The following is a 14,231-nucleotide window of genomic DNA, read 5'->3' as shown; positions in this document are numbered from 1 at the left end:
ATCTTTTCGTATTCCATATATATATTTCTTTCTCCATGTTTCCATCTAGAGTGCTGTCGTCGCGTGGGTGTCTTGTTGGTCATCTTCCTGTCGACAACACAGGAAGTACGCCAGGTGAGGTCGCAAGCTCATTTCCAGAGAAGCACCAGAAATGCCCATTCAATTTATTTCATCATGAAACTGCACAGGAAACACCAGCAAACAACTGTTGGGTCAATAGCGAAAGCATGCATTGGCACATACAGTATGCATGCATAAGTGCAGCAGCTTACAAAAGAGGATTGAACAATAGTGTAATCAGTTGGAATGACAGAAAACACACCACGTCAATGCAGGAATGATATAATTTTATTACAAAGCATTGGCTCCATGTAGGCATCTCAAGTTATTTAACTGACCTTTGAAAGATGGAACCTCTTTATGGAGGACACCACGTTGAAAGCAGGCTTCTATTGGCAAAGTTTTCCTTATTTTGAACCATGATACTGAAACAGTGATTGGCCATACGTGTTTTCGTTAACTGGTGAATTAACGACGGCTAACCATAATGAGTGATTATTACATATTGCCTTATCGTTTGAAATGGAGACAATCAGTTAAGAGGATTTTGTGAAGAGAAGTATTTTCATCCTGAAAACTAAATCACTGCTCGAATACAATAGACCTGAAGAGGGCATTATTCACACCGCTAATTTTTCGAGTGAAACAGTTGTGTCCAAATAGGTTTTAAATGTGCAAGGCCATGGTTTGCAATGGTATGTGATATGAGAATGGAAGAGAGAGAAGCAAATGATTTTAATACAGGAAGATGAAAATGCTTTCAGCTTTGAAGCCATAGCCTGCTAGTGCCAGCTTAGGGCTTAAGCTATGAAACCCATGGAATGGGAGCTTGGACGGTCAGTTGAGGACATCTCCATTGAGACTGAGACCGCTATCTCCACACTCTCTAAGGGTGGCAGGAAGCATAAGGGGGAAAAGAGGTGACTGGCGAAGATGCGTTCAATGAAGGCGGAGGTTTTAGGACTCTAACCATGCTTGCAGACATCATTTCATACAGTTTTTAGTGGTGGCCCCAATGATTATACATCGGGATTGGAAGGTATTTAGACGTGAGATATACAAGTATCTAAGCATACGCACAAATCGTGGGGTAACTGACTGTGACGCCGGCCAGAAAAATTAATGAAAATATTATGAGAAATGCCCTCTCAAGAATGAAAGGGTGCTCCCGGGTACAATACACGGTAATTGATTCGAGCATTCTTAAAACATGGAGTGGTTCTGGGCACATCGTTGGCAGATGTTAGTAGCTAAGATCCGGCAGACATCCTGTGCTTGTTATTTAGCAGAGGGAAGTGCAAGTTTGCTCCAGGCGCCAGTTGCAGTACGAGTAGGGAAAGGAATAAGGGTTGGATAAGAATGGGGGGGGGAGGGGGTGGATTTTCGGAAGCATGCAAAGTGACCAGGATCACTTGGTGTGGAAAGCATCTGAGCCAGAGTGGGGACAACAGTGAGGTACAATTCATTTCAGGTGTCTAAACCTTGTTGTAGCTTCACTACTTGGGGGAGAAGAATCTAGCCCCTCGCTAAATTTTAAAAAGACAAAAGTTAGGAAACTCGGGGAGAGTGGACTTGGGACAGTTTAGAGCACACATCAGAAATATTCACTGCCACAAAAAAAAGGCAGCCAAAATGACGTCGGAACTCCATAAGTTAATCCAAATAAATTTTGAAGTTCCAACACTTTGCAGATAAGCACTTCATTTGGGGCGCAAAAAATTGCCGCTTAAAGTCAGAATGACACCTTTTAAATGTGCTTATGGTTTCGGTTTTTGGCGCTGCAATAAGCACTTTTAGTGGTTTCTATGCAGAAATTACCCCTGGCTGCCCTGATTATGTCCCTTCTGTGATGCCGTATTTTCAGTCTCGTCGGGACCACAAGAAAGGCAGCGTTATTACAGACAGCAGCTCGAGCGTGAAAGGCTGAAATTGCAGTAAGTAAAGTATAAAATAACTAGTTTTTTTGTGCATGTCAAGTAACCCCTCCAGTCCATGTGGCTAGTGAAAAAAGCCAAACTTTGTCAAGCCAGAGCGCCAAGGGTAGCTTTCGAAATGCTAAGAACTGATATGGCTATTACTAGCGACCGGGTACAAATCTCTATTTGCAGCTAGGTGCCTAACTCTACAAGTAAAAAGTTAAAAATGCGTTAACCAGCTTACTACTGAAGACAGTTGACCAGTTTTCTTGGTTTGCCAACACTAGTAATACTGTGCCTCAAATGCCATTTTTTTTCTCCAAAAAGCCTTTTTTAATTTTTAATGTGTTCCCTGAAACACCTGGTACATTTCCTGTGTACGGTTACAAGCCAGTGAATAGTAAACGTATGGAAACTTTCCACTTCAATGAAATTGGCATTCTTTTTCATCTTAGTCTTTACTCAGCAACGTATTCAGACATGACTGCTCGACAATTACGGCAACTTATTAGACATTCTAGCTTATAGGCTGCTGGATCTCTATACAGGCTGCACTGCTGGGAGGATCAGGCAACCAAACTGAAGTTTGGCGGCATGACTAAGGCTCTTCTGCTTTTTAAAAGGAGCGACAGCTACATGGGCTCTCTCTCAGGGGTTCCATGAAGCAGCGCTAGTAGACAACTTGCCTATCTCTGCCATGTTTTCTGCGGACGATTGAAAGGGCACTCAGTGAGCGCATTTATTTCATGTGCTGCTATGCTGGGGTTCGTGCACCTTTTAGTCTGTTACTCGGAAGTTTATCCTTTGAGCTTTTGCATAGCAAGCATGCAGTTTATTTTATTATTTATTTTCAGTACACCCTGCAGCTCCGAAGCTTTATAGCAGGGGAGTGGGTACAACGTTAAAGTGATGAGCAGTTGAATAAAACCACATGAGAGAAAGAGCAAAGGGGGAGTGAGGGTTGACAAAGAAGCAATGTATACAGATAAATTAAACAAATAATATACAACCGAAGAAGCAGCAGTGCATTTGTTCAACTAATATTTGAAAGAACAGTTAAATCACCAATCATTGATTAGCCATAAAAATACATCACGATGAGCACTCGCAGCTCCAATTGGCAGCTTGTTCCGGTGAGAAATAGTTTGTATAGGATACCACATCGGCTGAAGAAGCAGCTATCGCACTAACAATATCCAAGAATAGCAAGGAAACGATTATGTCCGACTCACACGTAGCGGTACTTAGTTATATTAGGGGCCGCGTGGGCGTTCCATGTTGGAACATTTTCGAAACGTCCAATCCCCAGAATGTCCAGATGGTCTGGACACTAGGGTACCTCTCAACGACGGCCAATGGGGTGGCCAACACAGCTGCTCGAGCTGCCCTCCTCCAAGCATCTGGCACGCAGCCTCTCTCTGACACCATTAACGATGCCTCACCCTTACTAAGCTACGCTGAAACTAAAGATTACGATAAGATTGTTACAAGGAAATATTTTCTAGCTCACAAAAGCCGTAGCAAATTTGAAGAACACATCATCCGGCGGCTGCAAACTGTCCAATCCCTACTTTATGAGCTAATGGTATCAAGACATACGCAATTCATTCTGCCCCTTCTGTGGAGCACCTGGCACACTATTTCACACAGTTTGGGAATGTCAAGAAAACCCAGACCTGGGCAACAATCTTGATCCAACATGTCGCTGTCCTCTCGACCAGAATTCATTAGGACTTGGGAAAGTATAGAGCACACTTCAAAAATATTCACTGCCGCGAAAAAAAAAAGGCAGCCAGAATGTCGTCAGAACTCCATAAGTTAATCCAAAGAAAATTTGAATTTCCAACACTTTGCACATAAGCACTTAATTTTTGGTGCAAAAAAATCACCGCTTAAGTCAGAATGGCACCTTTTAAATGTGCGTAAGGTTTCGCTTTTTGGCGCTGCAAAGAGCACTTTTTGTGGTTTCTATGCAGAAATCACCCCTGGCTGCCCTGGTTATGTCCCTTCTGTGACGCCGTATTTTCAAAGTCTCGTCGCGACCAAAAGAACGGCAGCGTTATTACAGCCGGCTCCTCGAGTGGGAAAGGCTGAAAATGCAGTAAGTAAAGTATAAAATGTAGTTTTTTTGTGCATGTCAAGGGATGACACATCGCATCGGCATATACTGAATCCGCTTGTCTCAAGGGTAAGGGAGGACGAATTCAGTGCTCCTTGACCGCTGCTAAAGTGAAGTATTGAGCTCCCACTCACAGACCGACACTCTACGAATAAAGGCTATAACTGGACAAGCTAAATTTGCATGATGGCCTTTTGTGGTTAGTAGCAGGTGCGAAGTCGCGTGGACAACCTCAGCACAAATGGGCTTAATAGTTAGTTTTCAAGTGAGTTAACCAGACATACAGTGTCAGAAAACACATGACACACATGAAACTAACTATTAAACCCATTTGTCCACACGGAAAAAAACTGAAAACTGCTTCCAGCATTGCATTCCTCACACATTGTAGTACCTACCCACATATTAAAATTAAATTTCTGGTGGCCCATTTTTTTCTATTGTTTGAGCAGACAATGGCATGATATATATTAATATCGCAGGAAATAATTGGCCTAGAAATAAACACATTGCATATTTGAAATCAGCAGGAAAAACTGAATAAGTCTGTGCAGTTTCATTGCATTCTACCTGTAATTAAAAGAAATGTTTCAAGACCCATGTCCCCACTTAATGTGCACTGACATCGCACAGGACATGGCCCTGCAGATTTTCGCCTCTATCGAAATTCGACCGTCGCGGCCGGGATCGAACCCGCATGTTTCATGTCAGCAGCTGAGCGCCGTAACCACTGAGCCACTGCGGTGGCTCAAAAGTTGTTTTTAGGGGTAAAGTATGGCTTTTGCGGCCTAGTGTCACCATTGTTGGCGGGCACCGGAAAGCTGATGTATTGTCTTGGGTAGTGTGCTGGGTAACCAATTTGCACGTGTGTTTGAATGCACACGTGCACATGCACGTGTGTTCGAATAGTGTTCTAATTGCTTTTTTATTCTCTTACTGCTTTTTCTCGTCTTTAATACCGTCTTGGTTTTTGTGTTCTTATGTTTTGGCAGCGTGGGACGCTGAAAGCACGGCGGCATGGGGAACGATTGGGAAAAAATTAGTACTTTTTGTAGTTCGTTTTGCAGTAATTTCCCATATTTTAAAACTGCGGTCTGCCTTGTTAGAAATATAGTGGGGTGCTTAGAGGTACTTTCCCTTATCAGTGCCTATCCTGGCGGTGTATATTGAGTGCAAAACTTTGAGCCTTTGCTTCTGGAGCCTTATCTGTTGTGGTTCCAGTTCATTGTGGTTCTATATGTTGGTTATGCTGACATGTCTGGAATACATACCGCGGCACCATGAGAGGTGGCTCACTCACATTCATGACCACTCACACTCACAACCACTCACACATACTCACACTCATGACCACTCGCACTCACAACCACTCACTCACACTCGCACTCAAGTCCGCTCACACTCACAACCACTCACTCACACATGCACTCATGTCCTCTCACACTCGCAACCACTCACTCACACTTGCACGCTTCTCTACTCATACAACCACTCACTCACACTCATGACCACTCACACTCACTTATACTCATGTCCACTCACACTCACAACCACTCACTCATAGTCATGACCACTTGCTCTCACAATGACTCACTGGTGCTCACAACCATTCAACCACCCTCATGTCCACTCACTCTCACTCTCATTCACGTTCGCTCACTCTCATTCACGTTCAATAACTGTTTGTTTGTTTGCTGACGACGGAGCGGATGAGAGATTTATTGTCGTGGCCGACTGGCCTCGTGGCTCCCCTAGCATAGCCTGAGACGCATAGATATGGTAGTGAGCCGCCCAGGCTTTGTCGGGCTATTTGGCCAATTTTCACAGTTTTGATGCTCGAGGAAAGTAGTCACTCATCACGCATATTCCATGCACCGAATTCTACACACGTGTGCTCCCGCACTTGCTGCCGAGATCATGAGTGCCTGTATAGCGTCGGCAGCTAAGATGCTTAGACAAGTTTTTGAATAGCATCCATAGGCGTGCGCAGGGTTCTTCATGAGAATGAGCCAGACATCAGTGAGGGTAGATTTGCTGAAATCGGTGCGTGCAAACAGCAGTTAATCTCCTTACTGTACAGAAAACACGAAAAATAAACAAAATCGCATTTCACAAGCCCATTTCGATTTCACTCGCCCAGTGCCAAAGATTAGGTGCCACAAATGCGAACCATGCGCTGCACACATGCAGCACAAGCTTGCACGCAGTGTTGACTTGCCAAGGCAGCCCCAGCCACTCAGATTGCCGGTGACGGAGTTCTGCTTACATGACGATTACAGGAGCCCTTTCATGACCACAAAAAAAAAAAGACGATTTTTTTTTGGACTCCGGGTAAAGCGTGCTGGAGCTTACTTTTCAATTCTTTCCTGTTCTACGAGCACAGTCTAGTGTCGAACGTGCCGGCACCCTTCGACCTGTTTATGAAAAGCTCCTGGCCGCCCGTCCGCCCACCGCCCTCAGTTTTCTGTTCTCTTCTGGTCACATTTTTGGCTGTGGCGCCGGACGTTTTGTTCTTCGGTGCCTTCTCGGTATTGGCAATTTGAACAGCAGCACTCGCTTTCACGATAATTTTAAGCAAAACGAAAACTGTTGCCTTAGCTTGATTCGTATTAACTATCAGTCGCATCTACTCCTTTTCTTTTGTTGTTTCTTTCTCGAGTGAAACGGTGACAATGCTCAGAGACATTCTATTTTATATCCCTTTCCCGAGTACATAAAAATTAAGTTCGAACTGTACGTCCGACTAATCAAAAAGGGTGCGGCCAATTTGGTTGCCACCTCATATCCACTGCCAAAAATTGCTTCAATATTTCATCACAGTTGAGTTTCCCTCTCAGTCTTGTAGGGTCCCGATTCATGCCCACCAAAGAGAGCGAGCACCCTCTGACCACCCCGAACATCAGGAAGGATCCCGACTCATGGTATGTCCGCACAGATCACGTTGAAGCTCGTGTTAAGGCACTCGCGGCAGAATCGAAAACTCTCGCGAAGTGTTCTTATCGTTTCGGACCTCGACTTTGGCGCTTTGTGTATCGCCGGTAGCATAAGGGTTATCACTGTGTTTGGTAGGCAAGATTGCACCAGAGCACTTTTGGAAAATCATAGCTGTTTGGTAGGTGTTTGAGATGACAGGCACTTTTCCATGCCTGTCTTCGATTTCTGTTTTAGTTTTAAAACATTTTTGCGCTCAGTGAAATGTTCAGGAATATCTGCGTATAGTAAAAACAGGAGATAACGTAGTCTGGACGAATAATTACTTGCTGCGTTGTGACTAACCTTCTAAATAAAACAAGCCGCACCCTTCTTCACGGTGTGTTTACAATGATTACATTAGAAGCAACATTTACAAACAATGATTAGGCGCTAAACCCTAAATGAACTCCACTACAACTTTACTAGAGGCCCATGTACTGTGCGATGTCAGTGCACGTTAAAGAACCCCAGGTGGTCGAAATTTCCGGAGCCCTTCACTACGGCGTCTCTCATAGCCTGAGTCATTTTGCGACGTTAAACCCCATCAACCAACCACAACTTTACTAAGGGCACATTTCCCGGTTATGCGGTGGTGACTTGGGTGCAATAGCGCGTCACAATGATTGGTCAGCATGCCGTGTTGTCACGCACAATGTCTCTGCAACTTGCCAGGGCAACGCGCCGCACTGTGGGTGGGAACCCAGTGGCATTGCGAGTGAGAACACGTTGACGAGACTAAGGCACGTACACTCCGAGAAATGCCAGTAAGGAAAGCCAGTATTGCATTCATCGCAAATAGCTGTTGCTCGAGTTATGCTGTTGTAACCATCCTGTGAGATTTCTTTTTACTATTACTGCTAGCATCCTTTTTATTCCTTTTCAGCCTCCTTGCTTGGGAAAAGACTTGCGTTTCCTGCCGGAAAAGAAAGAACAGCCTGGGGGGCGCACGGCTACGTCAGAACCCCTGGAAGCCCCAACATGCAAGCAGGTCACGTTGTCCGTGTCGCCGTCACTCGTCCAGGTAGGCCTTAGTCCAGTAGTAATTGGTCCATAGACTTAGTTCCCACTATAGTGCTAAACCGCCCCTAAACTGCAATCACTACTTACATTAATGCAGCTGAATCTCGTTAATGCAAACTCGCTTATTTTGAACTGCCGGTTTACGCGAACAAATGCATGGGCTTCATCAAAACATTCAAACTGTGAACAAATTATGGCCCTCTTGGAGTTCGGTAATGTTGCAAAAAACAACTGATAAGCAAGCGTGGTGTTGTTTTAGCCGATAGCTGCAGCTTTGCTGGAGGTGAAATGGAAGTTGATACTTGGCGAGTTGATTTCTTTAGCTCGAAAATTTTTAGTAGTTTACGAAACTTTTTAGTAGTTTACCAAAACAGACCTTAGTCGCTTATGAGCCATAAAATGAACTCAACACTAATCTAGCCTTGTAATGCGTCTTCCGTACCCGTTTGAGGTATTTAATTGGATCCCTCTGCCTCAACTTGGTTAATATTTCAGTGCGATGTCAGTGCACGTTAAACCTCCAGGTGGTCGAAATTTCCAGTCCCTTCACTACGGCACCCCTCACAACCTGAGCTGCTTTGGGACGTTCAGCCCCATAAACCAACAAAGAATCCTTTGGCTAAGAATCTCTTAACGATTTTCGGGGAGCAGACTGTCACATGCATTGAGAAGGCGCATGTTCGGATCTGGCTTGCTTTCCAATGCCTTGATGTTACACCCGGTTTTACTGTCGCAAGCTTAGTCTGCATTTCTTCCCCACACCAGTCTTCTTAACCATCATAGATTGGCACTCAGACTTATCCACCTTATGACGCGCAGGATTTTATATAAGGCTTAGTTCTGTGTATTGCGAAATTTTGCGCGAGGGACCAAGTGACAGCTTCAAGTGGCGAGCACTGGCGGCGCTCCAAGTGTTGCTTGCCTCATTGCCCGGTTCTGCCCTTCCGAGAAATTTCGCTCATCCCCCGGCAGTGCCCAGTGGGTTAGCCACTCGCATCCCCGCAGAGCGAACACGCATCCGGTTTGTCACGTCGCGTAGCTGAAATCTGCCCTACAATTTTTGAAGAGTTGAAAACTTAAGCATGACCTATATGAATCTACATGTGCGATGAGGTTTTGTTTTGAGCTCTAAGCCACTCGTAAATGACATACTTGTAGGCTCTGGCGCGCTATTCGAGCAGTGTACACAGGTGTGTAGACGACTGTACGCCCGGCATTACCGCGACCGTCTCGTGGAACGTGATCAAAGGTGAGGGTGGAAGCTGTACGAGTACCTTCTCGTGCTACTGCTCGCCGCATCTTCAGAGTTTACAGCGTCACCCATAGGAGACAACGCGTAATGGGGCTGATCACAGGCGCAGACGGCGTAACTCTAGGTAACGCCACATCCAGGTGGACAAAGAAAGTCCCTACCCATGCCTCTTGCCTCCGGAGGTGCCATCGTGCCATCCCAAGAAATTCTAGCACCGTGCCCAATACAGTTCTCGCTGACCCGTGGGCGTGAAGTGGCGCTGTCGGTACTAATGCTGCGAAAGATTGCTATTTTGATTAGAGATTTCAGATTAATTCATAATTAATCAAGCAAGTACCCACACTAAACGCATTGTAAACAAAATTTGGAGCCAAATTTAACCTCAGTGCGAAATTTGAGCCCGAATAAACGAGCTGTTTAGCCAAAAGAAGACTGTTCGGTTTTGTCTTATCGATGCGACACTCACTAGATCAAGAGAGGGCCATCGACGGGCATTGGAGCGCCCGGTAAGTCATAGTCGTTTTTATTTCATTTAGGACCATTCAATGCTAACTCTATCTTCAGATGGAGATCTGCGGAATCTCTGAGTGGATTTTCAATCATAGTGTGGAAATATTTAGTTGGTCTGTAAATGATCACATTATGTTCGAGTTTCGAAGCGATATTGTAGTCGTTTATATTAGCACGACAGAGGCATGAAATTCTCTGACCAGCGTTTCCGCGTTCGTGAAATTGTGTTTATCATATCAGGTTGACAAGAGGCTGGATTCGTGTTAGTTATTTTAAACAGATTCTCATATCAGTCTTTTAAAAGAGTGAAATAAAGCTCCTAAACGTGACAACTGGCTTGTCTTTCTGCAGGAAGTGGATACCATTCCACTATCATAAAATTACTCTTCTTAGCTCAAGAACATATTAATATGGCAAAACACCAATATCTTGTGCTTGTGGCTGGACACATGAGCGGTGCGCGGTCACAGAGGGACGGCCTTTATTAGTTGAAGGTTTAGAGGCTGTATTTGCTGCGTGTAAATACAGCTTATTTAAAGAAGAATTGACTACAGGACAGCATCGAATCGCTGTTTTTCCTCGCCAGCAAACGGTTATATTCGCCTTCTTCATAGATCCTTGCCTGTTGGTGGGCTCGCGATGTAAAGATAGGCAGTCGGTGAGCTGTCGACAACAAAGGACGAACTGCAGGTCACCTAAAAGTGAAACTTGCCATCTGTTGCGGTGGCACTGTTTAAGAGTTTCATGTAGCACGCTTGTAGATAAAAACAAGTTATCATCCTCTGCGGCATTGCAGTCACTGCATTTCTAATGCACCATGCTTCAAGGAGGGCGCCAGAAGTCTAGAGGAACACGATAAATCCTCCCCTCCACTGCGGTGATAAAGGCATGACAGCAGAGAAAAAATAGGATTAGAGAAAAGTTGGACATAAAAGTGAAATTAATAGCGTAGTTCTTATCTCCAAAATCATGTAGATGATACCGGCAGACCAAATGGCTTGCTTCAAAGCGAATATGAAGCAATAGGACACACATCCTGTGTCACAGGTTGTTAGAACGTAGCGTTTTGCATGAATTGGAACTGCTGCAAACTTTGAAGTGCTCTAGTACAAAAGGCTCTTAACTCTGCGTTTAGAGCGCGGAAGTGTAAGCATCTTATGGTGCGAAAAAATCAACTGAATACAAAACAACCTGTGTATTTGCTGAAAGATGTTGCAGTCAGTTTCGATGACATTGCATGTACTGTGTGACACGCTTTGCTTGTGGCGCGATCCCTTAATGAGGAACATCGACAATAATTACGGATGCACCATGCAGCTCCAGACCAGCTCAAGACGGTGTAAAAATCAACGCCACTTTCAGCCCGGTGGTTCCGGTGGCTCTGGTGGCAGGTGAGTCCAGCGGGCCCCACCGATGCCGGGGCGGACTTGGCGAGAATTACCGCGAATTTCGCATATCACCTTGATCTTACTTCTTGGAACACGATGCGATACCAGTGTTCTAGATATAGAACTTTTGAATACTCTTCTGTGCACATATCTGTGGGAAGTCCTAGGCGGGTTGAATTTTAGTTTACCTAGGTGGTATGCAGTTTGAGTGATTCCTCCCGAACATGTAACTCCGTCGGTTGCAGATTTCATCTCTTGGGTTTTTCGTTTCACAGCAGAGCAGAGAGAGAGAGCAAGGATTAGACATATGGCATGCGACCTGACTCTACCTCATAGTTTTTAAAATTTTTATGGCCACACCCGTGGCATGTGGAGGTTCCCAGGATAGGGGTCTAACAGGAGCTGCAGCTTCTGGCCTACCCCACAGCCATAGCCACACAGATCCGAGGCGCATCTGTGACCTACACCACAGCTCACGGCCACCCTGGATCATCTAATTAGGATGTGTTAGTTTGCAACACAAAAACAAACCACTGAACCTTAGCTCTGGTTGGTGCTTGATGGCCTCAATTGCTTATACACTCTAATACCTAACACAACACAATGAAATTGCGGTGCACTGCTTTCGTGATAAACGTAGTGTGCTTGCTACACCGTTCATTGCTTTGCTGAATCTATTGTGTATCGTCCAGTTCTGTTCTCATACATTATTTTTACGTCTTTCAGGTCAACGGCCGAGACTGAAGCGCATTGAAGCCCCAGCCACAAACACATCGCTGGCTTTCATGGCTACTTTGACGACAGGTAGGTATTCTTGCTTTTATGCCTTCGTTCACTTTGCAACTGTGTAGCATCTATATTTGGGACTGTGAACTACTGCAGTATGTGTAACCAAGCTTCAGTGTGGAGCTGGTTTGCAGATTCTTTTTTAGTCAAATCTAAGGGGTCACCAATCAGGAATGAAAACAAACTTTTTTGCACAAGCATTAAGAAACTTACAGTTAGAACAAGATATCTACTGTGTTTACTCGCGTAATGATCACGCTCCTGAATTTTGTTCGCAAAATTAAATTTTTTATTCCCCACAATGATCGCACCCCGAACTTGCCGCTGCAATTTATGTGCCAAGTCTAGCCGACGATCGTACTTAACAGATGGCATGTGCAGACGTTCTTAAGCGGCGGACGTAGCACGTCCTGACTTACCGCTGATGTGATGAGCACCGGACACGTAATTCGGAGGACGTGGGTTCGGATCCCACCGGCGGCACGTGGTTGTTTTTAGAGCGCAGCTCTTTGGCGTCCGTTCCTGGGTTTCGCGTCGGCGTCGTCGTCGGCGTTGTCGTCGGCCTCGTAACCAGCTCCGCCCCCCTTTCATCCGCAGCTGGGGTTGACTCACTATCGGCGTCAGCGGCATCAGTCAGTCGCTGCTATCTCTTCCCTCCTCCCTTTATCGTGTTGTCCGCTTGCTGCACGCGCTTCTGCCCCCATCGTTTGCCGCTGGGTGTACACGCCGCCCCCCTCCCCCCTCTTCCTGCGAGTCTCCGGTTGTCAAAGCGCCGGCTCGAACTTAATTCCTTTCTTCGCTCCTCCTCCAATGCAACCCCTGTGCGGTGGCAATCAGAGAGCCAGATCGGTGGCGGCGGATCTGTATATGTGCACCGCCCGAGCCGAAATTGCCGTTGCCGTTCGCCACTGCGAAATTATCTGCCAGTTCTTTCTGAGCCATGAGCGAGACGACCGATGGAAGTCCTCCGTCTGCTAAAAAAAAAATTCTGTGATAGCGCATACATGTGTTGCTCGATTTCTTTGCCTCAATCTATCGAAAAGGTGAAACAGCTTATTTGCTGCGCTCAAATTTCGCATTAGGAAGTAACGTAATCGTCGGTAATTTTTTTGTTCCTCCGCAGCCACAGGAGTCTTCGGGACGGAATGGTGAAAGCGGCATGGCTTCTAGGGGAGAATATGAAGCTGGATCCACCCATGCGTCAACTTCAAAAACCTGCGGTCCCAGGCATCTGGAGTCGGTCAAAGGCCGTTTTTTTTTCTTCTGCTTTTCTAATCAATTGGCTTTAAGTGATAACATATTCAGTAATATTCTAAATCGAAAACAACAGCACTAAATAAATAAATTAATTAAAAAAAAAACCTGTGTCCCTTGGTTTCTGTGGCAGTTGGCTTCACTCATATTTATAACGAGCCCCTCATCCCCGTTCCCTTCTTTGCTTACCCCTGCTATACTTTTATAAGTGGCGCAAAGTGTACCAGCGTTCTATGTGGCCACTCCGCTTTCTCATCGGCTAAGATGTGCGGCATGGCATCGCCAGTCTCCTTTGCACTTCAAGCTCACGGAGAAAGAGCTTGCGAAAGAGTGAGCGTGAAGGCGTGGCTTGCATGAAGCAAATAAGACAGTCTTATTTCCAGTCTTATCTTCGGTGTAAACCCTCTTTCAGTTATGAGAAAAGGACAGGCGCATAGCTAGTTCACTTTGTCGGTGGACGCCTCAAGAGCTCGAAGTCGGCACTGACAAAATGAACTAGCCATGCACCTTTCCTTTTCTCAAAACTGAGAGGTGCAGGCCGGCCCAGGCTTCGGACTGCCATCGGCGAAATCCATGTTTTCGGCTAGAAGTGCTACGCGCAAAAGATAAAAATTCTTTACTGCATTGCTCACAATGTACTATCGGGGACAAAAGTGGTATGCTCCAGGCGGCGGGAGCCGGAACAGTGGAAAACTGCGGCATTTTGGCGAGCTAAAGCCCGAAACATTGAAACGAGCCAAGCGACATGCCTGCTGATAATAAAGGTCACGCATTGGCTGTCTCGATCCCAGATGCCACCTGTAGATGGTGTTGCAATGCAGTTTTTCGTTGCTACGGCTCCCGCCGCATGGAGTATACCGCTTTTGTCCCCGATAGTACATAGCCTGTGCTCACTATATCATATGCAAGTGGTTGCGTGGAGCCAGTTTGGACATTTAGTACTGTATTGAGTG

General features: G+C 45.5%; 1 protein-coding gene across 3 annotated transcripts; it reads left to right on the top strand.

The window, feature by feature from the left end:
• The first annotated feature begins 20 nt into the window (after positions 1-20).
• On the top strand, positions 21-13,365 carry LOC149357379 (uncharacterized). 3 transcript variants are annotated; one of them, XM_089584578.1, is made up of 7 exons: positions 21-114; positions 1,925-1,994; positions 6,933-7,016; positions 7,952-8,089; positions 11,168-11,241; positions 11,965-12,042; positions 13,148-13,365. In XM_089584578.1, the coding sequence occupies exons 1-7, from the start codon at positions 36-38 to the stop codon at positions 13,174-13,176; spliced, it is 552 nt and encodes a 183-aa protein (XP_089440704.1). In that variant the 5' UTR covers positions 21-35; the 3' UTR covers positions 13,177-13,365. The 3 variants fall into 3 exon arrangements, with proteins under 3 accessions (XP_089440704.1, XP_089440705.1, XP_089440706.1); XM_089584579.1 differs by lacking the exon at positions 21-114 and adding an exon at positions 3,953-4,077 and having other exon boundaries at positions 1,922-1,994; positions 13,148-13,356; XM_089584580.1 differs by lacking the exons at positions 21-114; positions 6,933-7,016 and adding an exon at positions 3,953-4,077 and having other exon boundaries at positions 1,922-1,994; positions 13,148-13,361.
• The last annotated feature ends 866 nt before the right edge of the window (positions 13,366-14,231 follow it).

The sequence above is a fragment of the Amblyomma mixtum genome, chromosome 3 (assembly GCF_055824585.1).
Source record: "Amblyomma mixtum isolate Tamu chromosome 3, ASM5582458v1, whole genome shotgun sequence".
NCBI classification, from domain to species: domain Eukaryota; kingdom Metazoa; phylum Arthropoda; class Arachnida; order Ixodida; family Ixodidae; genus Amblyomma; species Amblyomma mixtum.
Note: the sequence above shows the minus strand (reverse complement) of the source record. Positions and strands in the feature narration are given on the sequence as shown.